The 13,209-nt window shown below is 42.5% G+C and overlaps 1 protein-coding gene across 2 annotated transcripts in view; it reads left to right on the plus strand.

Moving 5' to 3' along the window:
* Positions 1–13,209, plus strand: part of LOC139556412 (estrogen-related receptor gamma-like) — a 48,492-nt gene that overhangs the window by 15,907 nt on the left and 19,376 nt on the right. For both annotated transcript variants that reach the window (XM_071370342.1, XM_071370341.1), the window contains exons 2-4: positions 7,000–7,245; positions 7,343–7,500; positions 8,211–8,327. In XM_071370342.1, the coding sequence (XP_071226443.1) occupies positions 7,013–7,245; positions 7,343–7,500; positions 8,211–8,327 (508 nt within the window). In that variant the 5' untranslated portion in view covers positions 7,000–7,012. The remainder of the gene's footprint in view (positions 1–6,999; positions 7,246–7,342; positions 7,501–8,210; positions 8,328–13,209) is intronic.

Genomic DNA, 13,209 nt, shown 5'->3' on the forward strand with positions numbered 1-13,209 from the left:
GCATCCTGTTTCCATTGATCCAGAGCTTTCTGCCCGGCCAAACTGAGAAATCGGGGGAGAAGGGCCTTGGTCAGGGAGGTGACCAAGAACCTGATGGTCACTTTGACAGAGCTCCATAGTTCCTCTGTGGAGATGGGAGAAACTTTCAGAAGGACAACCATCTTTGCAGCACACCACTAATCAGGTGTTTATGGTAAAGTGGCCAGAAGGAAGCAACTCCTCAGTAAAAGGCTCATGGCAAAAAGCACCTAAAAGACTCTCAGACCATGAGAAACAAGATTCTCTGGTTTGATGAAACCAAGATTGAACTCTTTGACCTGAATGCCAAGCGTCACGTCTGGAGGAAACCTGGCACCATCCCTACGGTGAAGCATGGTGGTTGCAGCATCATGCTGTGGGGATGTTTTTCAGTGGCAGGGACTGGGAGACTACTCAAGATTGAGGGAAAGATGAACGGAGAAAAGTACAGAAAGATCCTTAATAAAACCTGCTCCAGAGCGCACAGGACCTCAGATTGGGGCGAAGGTTGACCTTTCAACAGGACAACGATCCTAAGCATACAGCCAAGACAACGCAGAAGTGGCTTCGGGACAAGTCTCTCAACGTCCTTGAGTGGCCCAGCCAGAGCCCGGACATGAACCCAATTGAACATCTCTGGAGAGACTTGAAAAGATTTGCGCATCGACGCTCCCCACCTAACCTGACAGCGCTTGAGAGGATCTGCAGAGAACAATTGGAGAAACTCCCCAAATACAGATGTGCCAAGCTTGTAGCGTCATACCCAAGAAGACTTGAGGCTGTAATCACTGCCAAAGGTGCTTCAACAATGTACTGAGTAAAGGGTCTGAATACTTACGTAAATGTAATATTGCAGCATTGCGTCCTGCCTAAGAACAGCTATTAGCCGTGGTATATTGGCCATATACCACACCCCCTCATGCCTTATTGCTTAAATAGTTATCTTTTGTTTGTTTTTACTCCTATCCTTCCGCTACCCTCAACCCCTTTCATCTATTTCTGAACATCCAGTTTGATTTCTGTTTGCCATATATTTTTAACTGTGCTGTTTCACAGAAGTTCTGAACCTATATACATTTTACGGACACAGTATATTTTACATTAGTTATCTTGTTGTTATTAGTCCCACCCTTCAGCTCCACTCAATCCCTCACATCTGTCTCTCAACACCATCCATATTGGATTGTTTCACAAAAGTTCTGAATCTTTCTATTCTCATAGTTTCTACAGATTGTAAATTAAAGATAAACATTTATGCTAAAAATATTATATTATTGATCGATTGACTATTACTTTTCAAATCACCCAGTAGTCTATCTGCAGAGTTAGCTCCAGGTAAATGTTGCAATTCTTCAGCCATTCCTGGACCTGCGTCCAAAAACAAGCTACATATGGACAGTACCAAAGCAAATGATCTAATGATTCTGTCTCTTAGCAGAAAAATCTGCAGAGTTGAGATGGTTGCATCCCCCATATATTTAATGTTCTATTGGCTGCAAGAAAGAATTCTTAGTTTTGAATCCGGTGTCGTTTTGTTTATCAGTTCATAAACCATGTACCATGGAATCAGTACATCGAAAATCTCTTCCCAACTATTTTGGAATCTATATGTCCATTTTGGGTCATTAAATGAAAATGTTTTTTTATTTTATTTATCACAACTTTCATTAACTAATTTTGGTCTGTTAATGCAGGGCCAACAGACAATTTCCTTACTTTCATCCCTTTCTGTAATGGGTGTTGTCGGAAGGAAGAGACCAAGGCGCAGCGTTCTTAGAATTCCACATAATTTAATCACGAAGTGAAACTAAAACAGGACAAAACAATAAAGAATACAACGACCGACCAGCTTCGATGTGCAAACTCCCTGCACACAAACAAAGAACAAGATCCCACACAGAAAGAGGGAAAAAGGCAGCCTAAGTATGATCCCCAATCAGAGACAACGATAGACAGCTGCCTCTGATTGGGAACCACACTCGGCCAGAAACAAAGAAATACAAAACATAGAAATACAGAACATAGAATGCCCACCCAAATCACACCCTGACCAAAACAAAATAGAGACATAAAAAGGATCTCTAAGGTCAGAGCGTGACACTTTCCACTTGCCTCTTCCATTTGTGCGGTAATGCCGCAATTTGTTGGTTGTAATTTTGGATAGAGAAACATTTCCATCTAATTTTGTTAGCTGCATGTGTGACATAATTCCACCAGTCCTATTTATGATAGAATTTACAAAGATTATATCTTATTTAACCTTTTATCAAAAAAGTATGTTTTTTTGATCAATTAGTTTATTTCATTTTAACCACAATATTTGTTTTATTATTTGTTTTTTATTTTCTGGTGGATCAAACTGAAATTGCAACCAACTTTCTATGGCTTGTTTTAAAAATAGCGATATTTTGGAGATTATTTCATTTTCAAATAACCGAAAGTCAGAGGTTAAAAGAGGGGAAAAGGCCATTCTTGAACATGTGGTGAGACATTCTTACTAATCTACTAGAGAACCAGTTCTGGTTTAAGTATAACTTTTGTATGGCTGACACCTTTAGTGAGAGGTCTAATGCTTTAATATTTAATAATTTCTGCCCTTAAAATGTATATTCATTATATAAATAGGCCTGTTTAATTTTGTCTGGCTTGATATGACTAAAGAGTTCATCAGGGTGATTTTTCCACAAATAGACAGGAATTTTCCTTTCCATGGCAGCAAGATCTTATCTGTTTTTGTTAACTTTCTATAAACATTTATTGTCGTGAGATAATTTTTTTCTTTCGGAATATGTATACCGAGTATGTACACATCACCATCAGACAATTTTATTGGTAAACTACACAGTAATGTAAAAGTTGTATTTTTTTGTGATCCAATACGTAATATCACTTATCATAATTTGTTTGTAATCCAGAGAGGTTAGAATAAGTATCTAGATCCTCTATGAAGCTGTGGAGGGATCCAAATTGTGGATTTAAAAGAAAGCATGAGTCATCAGCGTACAATGACACCTTTGTTTTTAAGCCCTGGATTTCTAACCCCTTGATATTGTTGTTGGATCTGATTTTAATAGCTAACATTTCAATGGCCATAATAAATATATATGCTGATAGTGGACAACCTTGTTTTACTCCTCTTGGCAGTTTAATACTTTTTGAGAAGTAGACATTATTTACTATTTTACACCTAGGGTTACTATACATAACTTTAACCCATTTTACAAGAGATTCTCCAAAATTGATTCTAGGCATTTATATAGAAATTCCAGTAGTACTTTATCAAAAGCCTTTTCAAAATCAGCCATGAGTACCAGGCCTGTTTTTTTAAAATGGACTGGATCTTTATATTTACCACATGGATCCTGTTTCAGTAATAATGAAATCAGACCTTCTTGTTGAGTATCTGATAATCTACCATTTCTATAGGAGTGGTTAGGAGACCCAAGCTATAAGCTTCTGTAGGGCCGAACATATTCAAATGTTATAATTATATATGCCCTGGCTTTTCTATCATGTTAATATTTGCCACTATCGGGAGCCTCCATCAGTAATACCCACATGCATTTATCAGTGTCACTTTATTGTTCATTTCGTTCATTTTGTCGCCTACATTTTGCGTTGTTCCATTCCATTTACCTTTCTTTCCTATGTCATGTCCGTGCAGTTGTTCCTGGGGGTCGCTAGCATTAATGGATCATATTAGAGTAAAGTTGTGCAATAATTTGGGACATGTAGACTTTTTTTCACCTTCCAATATTTAATGGATGTAACAATTGAATATGACAATTTACAGGATGAGTCAAACCACTATTTTTGATTCACCAATATAATTTATGCGTAAAGGTTCTCCAAACTATTTGTTTTTATTTATTCATAAATACTTTCCTATTCATAAATACTTTCATAACCCTAAAAAGTAAAAAGTAAGATCAAAGTATTTTTAAATCTACCAATTGGTGCTGAAAAGGAGACAAATATGTGTGTTTTTATATAGCTTTCTTTCATTGATACCTAATATTCTGAACCGTTCTCTCCATATATTCTAGTGAGAAAATTCAAGGCACACCAAATTTAAAGGGATAGCTTTAGATGAAATTGACTAAAACCCTATTGAATGAAAACTCCACGAGAAAATCTGTTGGCCAGCAAGTAGGAGGGTTTTCAGTGGTTTAATTAAATGTATTCAGCGCGCGCAAGGGAACCATGCCTGCAAAGCCAGTTAAGCACCTTCATAAGGTAAGTCGGAATTCCAACTACTGAGAATTGTGTAGGAAAGGCATGTGTAGGAAAGACGTACATTTCTTAAGTCTGAATCGGGCCTTTTGAAAGAAAAATCTATGGCCACCAAGTAATTGGAGAATGCCTTAATTCAGGTCTATGGGAAGCTGACACAGCAATATCTACCTGTGTGATGGATAGCTGATGAGAGAACAAACTGGTCTCTTCACAGTCCATTGTCCTCTGCCAGCTTTGTTGGACCACTTCAGAGGCAACAATATATTAATTTATCCAATTTAGAGCTGAAGTAGAATAAGGTTGAAGTTAGAATGACAGAGGTCTCTCTCTCTCTCGTTCTTTCAATATCTCTCTTTCTCTTTTTCTTTCAATATCACTCTCTCTGTGGATTTCAAGGGGCGATAGAGCGTGGTCATGGTTGACTCTAGTGATGTTTAGGGCAGCCAGATAGTTTGCCTACCAAATGAGTGGTGGTCATTACCGTGTGGATTTACATGGCAGGAACAGAGCTTGGGTTCCACCACACAGACAGGGAGTGTGTGAGTCATTTTAAAGAGCCACTTCCTTTGAAAATCAACAAATCCCTTTGAAAACGGCCTATGTGGCATCGATATGAGTCAGAAACATTTATTCTAGTGTCAAAATTGACTACAAAGTGTAAATAGGATAATTTTGGTCATGAAGTCGGTCTCATCTAAAACTGAGTTTTGAACATCCGTGTGTCACAACGTATAAATGAAGGTTGGGTTTTGATTTGACAATGTCCATTTGCCCACTAATATGGGGTGAACAGCTGCGGTGATTGCTCACAATCCAGTAGCATAGACAGTGAGGCAGACCTGCCCAGCAGCTCTGACTTTGTTTATAGAAGACAACACGTCGCAAATGTCTTTATTTAAGGAATACTGCACCAAAGACCTTAGTTAGATGTAAAATTGCTCAACTAAAACATCCTCGGCAAAAACATCAAAATGTATTACAGATTTCTTGAGTTATCTTAGATTCATATAGTACCACAGTATGAGTCATAAAACCTAGCGGTCAAACAAGGAAATGGTTCCAATCATTTTTCCACAATTCATTTTTCCCATAGTGGATTTTAGAAACACTTAAAATAAGGGCTGTGTTTTGTATAGGTTTACCCTGGTGTGACATTTTGATAACTGTGTAAATCTCTCTCAGACAAGGTGACTTTTATCAATATATTCGCCTGTATTTACCCCCCCCCCCAAAAAATGAAATGCTAATTAGCTCCAAATGTGGCTATCATAAAGAACTACAAATGCCATTATGATCTGGATGAGACTGCCGAAACGAGGCAAAGGTAAGAATCTCTGGATTAACTATCTAATGCCTACTTTGATGCTAATGAGCAATTTAGAATTTGAGAGTAAATAGATTGATAAAAGTCACCTTGTCCGAGAGAGATTTACATGGTTATCAAAACGTCACGCCAGGGTAAGCTTACACGAAAGACAGCCCTTATCTTAAGTGTTTAAAAATTTCACTATGGGAAACAATTTGACCGCTAGGTTTAATGGGTATTATGACACCTCCACTGTGGGGCATTATTCAGGGGATTTTCAGGAAGTGAAATAGGCTTCCCCCGTCGACTATCATGGGGGACAAACATCCATAACCAAATGCAGAATCGGTCAGGAAACACACTTCCAAGACTGAAATCTTGTTTTTCTAATGAGCAACAGAAAAACACAATTGCCAATCGGCGTGTTCAGTGGCTCTTTAAGAGTGGGTATGGCAACACACAATAGTGTGTGTGCTAACCTACGGCCACATGGGTCAGCACAGCATTTAAGTGTGCATGTAAACACCATACATTTTGGAATACTTTCACGTGCACTGTAGGTATCAGTTAGTCTACAATAATTATACGTGTGCCCAGTTCCTGAAACACATAACAACATTAGTGTCTATTCTGCTCTTATCGCTCACATGGGCAGGCTCATCTGTACATTAACATGCATGAATGTAGGGGGATGAACACAAATCCATACAGTAGAATGTGAAAACACATGGCTTACAGTTTGAACAATGCCATTAACATACAGCACTAGCATAGAAAAACATTACATTCCAAAAATTAATAACTCTACAACTCTAAACTTGACAGAGCTGGAATTCTGATAAAAGGACTTGGCTTCTGGTAACTGAACACAATGGGTAATATCTACTACATCACAAGAGATCTGTGAGAATAAACCTCTGAGCCAGAATCTTTGTTTTGATTTCCATATGTTTGCCTACGCAATCTCCTGTTGTCATAACAAGTTGGTCTAATAGACCTCAGCTTTGCATATGTGGGAAACTGCAAACGGCTGGGTGGGTGAGCGTGGAGATGGATGGATAGATAAACGGATCAGGAGAGGGGGATAGGGGTAGGAGGCACAGAGGAAGAGGCAGAGAGTGACAGAGAATGGAGAGAGGGGAAGATGGTTCCTACCCTTTTTCTTTTTGAAAGGGAAAGGGGAGGGATAAAGGAGGTTTTGGTAAATAATTGGTGCTGGAAGACAGTTGGTTATCAGTGTGTACGTGGTCAGAACAGGTATGAGGTTGTATGGGTATGCATGGGTGGGTGTATTTGTGTAGGTCTGCATAGACGTCAAGTTTTCTAACTGCGATAGATCTAGACAGAAAGGACATCATACACACATCAAAGCCAATGTACCACCCATTATGTTACTAGATGTTACCATAAATTAATCCTATGCACCCCCCTCCTGTCAGACTCCTGGGCAGGATGTCGGTGAGGGGCTTGGACACCTCCTGTCCCCCCATAAAGCGCGAGCCCTCCAGCCCCAGCCCCAGCTTCCAGGGGGACAGCCCATCCCAACCCAGCCCTGAAGGTTCCTCCTCAGACACCAACTCCAGCTTTGGTCTCCTGGGCAAGAGTCACAACCACACCAACGGCTTGGACTCACCAGGGCTCTACGGACACACAGCGGGCATGGGGAACAATGGAACAGCCAACAGGTGTGTGTAGGGGTTTATGCTTGGGTGCATGTACCATACAGTATGTGTGTCTAACCCCTTTCTCTCTTTCTCTCTCTCTCTTTCTCTCTTCCATCAGGCGGTTTGGTGGTGAGGATGGCCAGGTGAAGTGTGAGTTCTTGCTGGATTCTGTGGCTAAGAGGCTGTGTCTGGTGTGTGGAGATGTGGGGTCAGGGTACCACTACGGAGTGGCCTCCTGTGAGGCCTGCAAGGCTTTCTTCAAGAGGACCATCCAGGGTAAGACACTTACAATAATTCACATGAACACTGGGGTTAAGAGTTCACCTGAAGTGCCCACGTGTGTTACAGTATATATGGACAGACACCAGAGGTGTATGGCTTTGTACTGGTAAACCTCCAGTAGGCTGATAAGTTCCTAGTTCCTGTTTTAGTATCAACACCTGATCAACTCTAAGGACGCAAGCTTACAGGTTTCCTTACAGTGTGTGTTTGTATGTGTGTCTCATCCATATGTTTGCAGCATGTTGTGTGGGTGTTTTAACGTGATTGTCTGTGACTGTGCCTGTACCAGGGTCATGGCCCTCGTGTAGTTTAGGCTCCTTAAGCCTCCTCCGCATGCAAATAGACATACCCAGGCTCAAAGTTCATACCTGGATGTCTGTCAGATCATTTTATTATATTAGATCAGGTGATCAGATGCGTCCTGATTTTAATAGGATGTGGCAGCTCAGAGTGCTGCTGATTAGCTAACTTCCAGGAAATATTCATACTTTTCCTCGTTGGAGTTTCCTGTGTCTTTTCAGCATCTTGTTTGTTTTTGAGTGGTTGAATGAAAGGTTTTAGAAGTGACAGACAAAATTGTCCCATTTCTTGACTGTATTTTTGTCTCTCCATCTCTCCCTCGCTACCTCTCACCTCTCTGTCTTTACATGTTTCTCTATATTTCTCTCTATCTATCCCCCCTCTCCTTTCTTTCCCACCCACAGGTAACATTGAGTACAGCTGCCCGGCCACCAGTGAGTGTGAGATCACCAAGCGGAGGAGGAAGTCGTGCCAGGCCTGTCGCTTCATGAAGTGTCTCAACGTGGGCATGATGAGAGAAGGTGAGGAAGGAACTTCTCTACTCCTCAAAGCCAAATAAATGTACTCCTCTATGTACCTTTAAAAATAAACTGAGCGTAGAAAAGCTTGTTAATTCCACTTCAATTAGTGTAGATGAAGGGGAGGAGACAGGTTAAAGAAAAAATGTTAAGCCTTGAGACAATTGAGACATGGATTGTGTGTGTGTGCCATTCAGAGGGTGAATGGGCAAGACAAACGATTTAAGTGCCTTTGAACGGGGTATGGAGGTAGGTGCCAGGTGCACCGATTTTAGTGTATAAAGAACTGCAATGGTGCTGGGGTTTTCACTCTCAACACTTTCCCGTGTGTGTCAAGAATGTTCCACCACCCAAAGAACATCCAGCCAACTTGACACAACTGTGGGAAGCATTGGAGTCAACATGGGCCAGCATCCCTGTGGAACACTTTTGACACCTTGTATAGTACATGCCCTGACAAATTGAGGCTGTTCTGAGGGAAAAGTGGGGGAGGGGGGTGAAACTCAATATTAGGAAGGCGTTCCAAATGTTTGATATACTCAGTGTACACAATCCATGTCTCAATTGTCTCGAGGCTTAAAAATCCTTCTTTAACCTGTCTCCTCCCCTTCATCTAAACTGATTGAAGTGGATTTAACAATCGACATCAATAAGGGATCATATTTTTCCCCTAGATTCACCTGGTCAGTCTATGTCATGGAAAGAGCAGGTGTTCATAATGTTTCTGTATCCCAGTGGATCTTTATCTGTTCAGTACTATAACAGTGTTTTAATTCAATGAAGAAGAACTACAAATCAAGATCTAGAATATCTTTGTGGATCCAGACTCCCTCTACACAAATAGATTTGCTAACATATGGAGACCTGTTGTCTTAACTTCAGAGGGAAATGTAATCCCTTTGCCTGTTTAACAGGTCCAGCCCCTTAGTGCCTGCTAGCATTACTGCTCAGTTTTCATGTATGGTGTTAGCAGAACAATGCCCAGTATCTTTATAGGACGCTACTGGTTACGGTACCTCCGAAATAGAAAATGGCTATCTGCCAGAGTATGTGTGTGTGAACATGTCTTTATCCTCTTTCTCTCAGACATACAGTCTCTTTTCCGATGTGTCACACTACTCACACATGCGCAGAATAGAAATAGATGATCTGGAACAACAGACATATCTTACATTCTACATCTTTAGCCCCTAGAGTCTCTGGAGAGTTTTATGGTGAGTGTCTGGGGCAGCGGTCTCATGGAGTGTGTGGCTGCCGGTGACATATTGTTGGCCAAAAATAGAAGAGACCCAAAAAGGCAAAGCTTCACTGTATGAACCACTTATTGAAGGCCGCGTGTGAGCAACCGACAGCTGTTTATCAAAAGGAGAGAGAGAAAGAGAGAGGAGAGAGATAGAGAGAGAGAAGGAACGAGAGTTTACTGCTACCTGCTCCCTCCCCCTTCAGCTCACCAGCTTTGATTTAATCAGCCCCTCAACCAGGGTGAGAAGATCCAGCATCTGTCTATAGTCAGCCCTTGTGTGTGTGTGTGTGTCTCCTTTTTTAATTAGCTTATTTTTAATAGGGGAAGGGCATCTCCAGCACCCAGTTCTGGCTCCTATAGCAATTCACCCCCCACCCCCTCGTAAATTCCTCCAGATGCCTTGTGGGATTTCTGGACCTCCATGAAATGTGAACCGCACCTCGTAACTCCCGTCGTAACCCCCCTGGTAGCGGTTCTCGCAACGTGCCTCATCGTGCCTGGTAACGCCCCTCTTCCTCTGGGGGGCTGCAGTAAAGGTAGAGACAGGGTGGTGTGACTTATAACAGAGAGAGAGGTCCATGTCAGCACAACACACAGCTAAAGGACAGAGACCCTTGGTCTAGAATGGAGACCTGAATAAAATTGGATTGAGCACGGAATCAGTGTTCTGTTTCACAATTCAGTAGGGCAGTGGACTAACAAACATTCTAATTGTTCCACTACTTGGAACACTGTTCTTACCTCATGTGGTTGAATCAGAAAAATGACTTTATGCATACTGTCTCCCCTGAGCAGTGTGCATCTATCAGGTTTTTCCTTGTGTGTCGACGAGGATATGACAGCTAATCATATCACATAGCACTAATCACATGGAAGACTTAATATAAGTTTTGGGCACACTGTTGAAATAGAATGAGTAGATTTTAAATTTTATTAGGTAAGGTCTTATTATATACACAAAAATAGCTCCATTCTTTAGTTTGTTTATCTCTTTAAAGAATAAGAGCTTTTGACATCCTTTCATGACCCAGTGCCTGACTAACAAGCTTGCAGTAGGCTAATAAGTAAGGGCATTCGTTGACATCAGACCATTATCCGAGGCAGCTTAGGATAGTCGCCTGTCAGTGGCTTAGCTACTACACATACAGTACATGCAGATGGCTATGTGTCAGGTCTCTCCCAGGGGAAATTATGTCATGTAGAATGACGATCCAGGTCAGTTCTCTTGTGCTCAGTGGATATCCGTGCTCTTGATCCCGTTGGGTGTGTTTTGGGAATGTGTAAAGCCCCCTTCGAAAGGTGCAGGGGGATTTCAAACAGGAGTGAGGGCAGAGGGTGGAGGGGGGGTGACCCAACACCCGCCACCTTATCGGAACCCTCAGATCTCTCCGACACAGAGAGGTGTGTGTGTGTGTGTGTGTGTGTGTGTGTGTGTGTGTGTATGTCTGTGTGTGTGTGTGTGTGTGTGTGTGTGTCTGTGATTGTGTCTGTGTCTGTGTCTGTGTCTGTCTGTGTGTGTGTGTGTGTCTGTGTGTGTGTGTGTGTGTGTGTGTGTGTGTGTGTGTGTGTGTGTGTGTGTGTGTGTGTGTGTGTGTGTGTGTGTGTGTGTGTGTGTGTGTGTGTGTGTGTGTGTGTGTGTGTGTACACTGTTATCCTCCAGAGCTATTCTTGTCCCTTTGGTTGTCAGCACATTCCTCTCTGAAGAGTTACACTTAGCTCAGATGCCTATGAGTAACTCTTTGACCATCCTCATACACACACACACACACACACACACACACACACACACACACACACACACACACACACACACACACACACACACACACACACACACACACACACACACACACACACACACACACACACACACACACACACACACACACACACACACACACACACACACACACACACACACACACACACACACACACACACACACACACACGGCACGGACGGACGGACGGACAGACAGAACAAACCTTACTGCCTTTAATACACCTATTGCTCCTTTGTTTTCATATAATCCAATGTGTGACAACACAGTGAAATCCTTCCCTACACACACACTCATCACCCGTCACAAACTTCAAACTGGAGCTCCTGCCAACCGTTAGACTTATCCAGACTGTGTTTCCGACCACAGTGGAAGGACTGACATCACTAAAGGTCCAGGGGTCCTAGCTTACCCATCTGTCCAATCCTTAATACCCCTCTCATCTCCTCAGGCCTCCGTGTCCAATCCTTAATACCCCTCCTCACCCCTTAACCCTCGCCCCTCTTATCTTACTATTGAGGGACTATTGATTTGTTAGGAATATGAAACCCCTGACCCTAGCCTCAACCCTAACTCTAGCCCCAACCCAAGCTCTAGCCCCAACCCAAACTTTAACCTCAACCCTAACTCTAACCTCAAACCTAACTCTAGCCTCAACCCAAACTCTAGCCCCAACCCAAACTCCAGCCCAAACCCAAACTCTAACCTCAACTCTAACTCTAGCCTCAACCCTAACTCTAGCCTCAAACCTAATTCTAGCCTCAAACCTAATTCTAGCCTCAACCCTAACTCTAGCCTCAACCCTAACTCTAACCTCAACCCTAACTCTAGCCTCAACCCTAACTCTAACCTCATGCCTAACTCTAGCCCCAGCCCTAACTCTAACCTCAACTCTAACCTCAACTCTAACTCTAGCCTCAAGCCTAACTCTAGTCTCAACCCTAATTCTAGCCTCAACTCTAACTCTAGCCTCAAACCTAACTCTAACTCTAGCCTCAAACCTAACTCTAACCTCAACTCTAACTCTAGCCTCAACCCTAACTCTAGCCTCAAGCCTAACTCTAACCTCAACCCTAACTCTAGTCTCAACTCTAGCTCTAGCCTCAACCCTAACTCTAACCTCAACCCTAACTCTAGCCCCAGCCCTAACTCTAACCTCAACTCTAACTCTAGCCCCAACCCTAACTCTATCCTCAAGCCTAACTCTAACCTCAACTCTAACTCTAGCCTCAAGCCTAACTCTAGCCCCAACCCTAACTCTATCCTCAACCCTAACTCTAACCTCAACTCTAACTCTAGCCTCAAGCCTAACTCTAGCCCCAACCCTAACTCTAACCCTAACTCTAACTCTAGCCTCAACCCTAACTCTAGCCCCAACCCTAACTCTAGCCTCAACCCTAACTCTAGCCTCAACCCTAACTCTAGCCCCAACCTTAACTCTAGCCTCAACCCTAACTCTAGCCTCAACCCTAACTCTAGCCTCAACCCTAACTCTAGCCTCAACTCTAACTCTAGCTTCAACACTAACTCTAGCCTCAAACCTAACTCTAGCCTCAACCCTAACTCTAGCCTCAACCCTAACTCTAGCCTCAACCCTAACTCTAGCCTCAACTCTAACTCTAGCTTCAACACTAACTCTAGCCTCAACCCTAGCTCTAGCCTCAACCCTAACTCTAGCTTCACGTCCATATCCTGGCTCAACCCTAACTCTAGCCTCAACCCTAACCCTAGCCTCAACCGTAACCCTAACCCTAACCTCAACCCTAACCCTAACCTAACCCTAGCCTCAACCCTAACCCTAACCCTAACCCTAACCCTAACCTCAACCCTAACCCTAACCCTTACCCCTCATGCTAATAAAA

The sequence above is a fragment of the Salvelinus alpinus genome, chromosome 27 (genome assembly GCF_045679555.1).
Source record: "Salvelinus alpinus chromosome 27, SLU_Salpinus.1, whole genome shotgun sequence".
In the NCBI taxonomy this organism is placed as follows: Eukaryota; Metazoa; Chordata; class Actinopteri; order Salmoniformes; family Salmonidae; genus Salvelinus; species Salvelinus alpinus.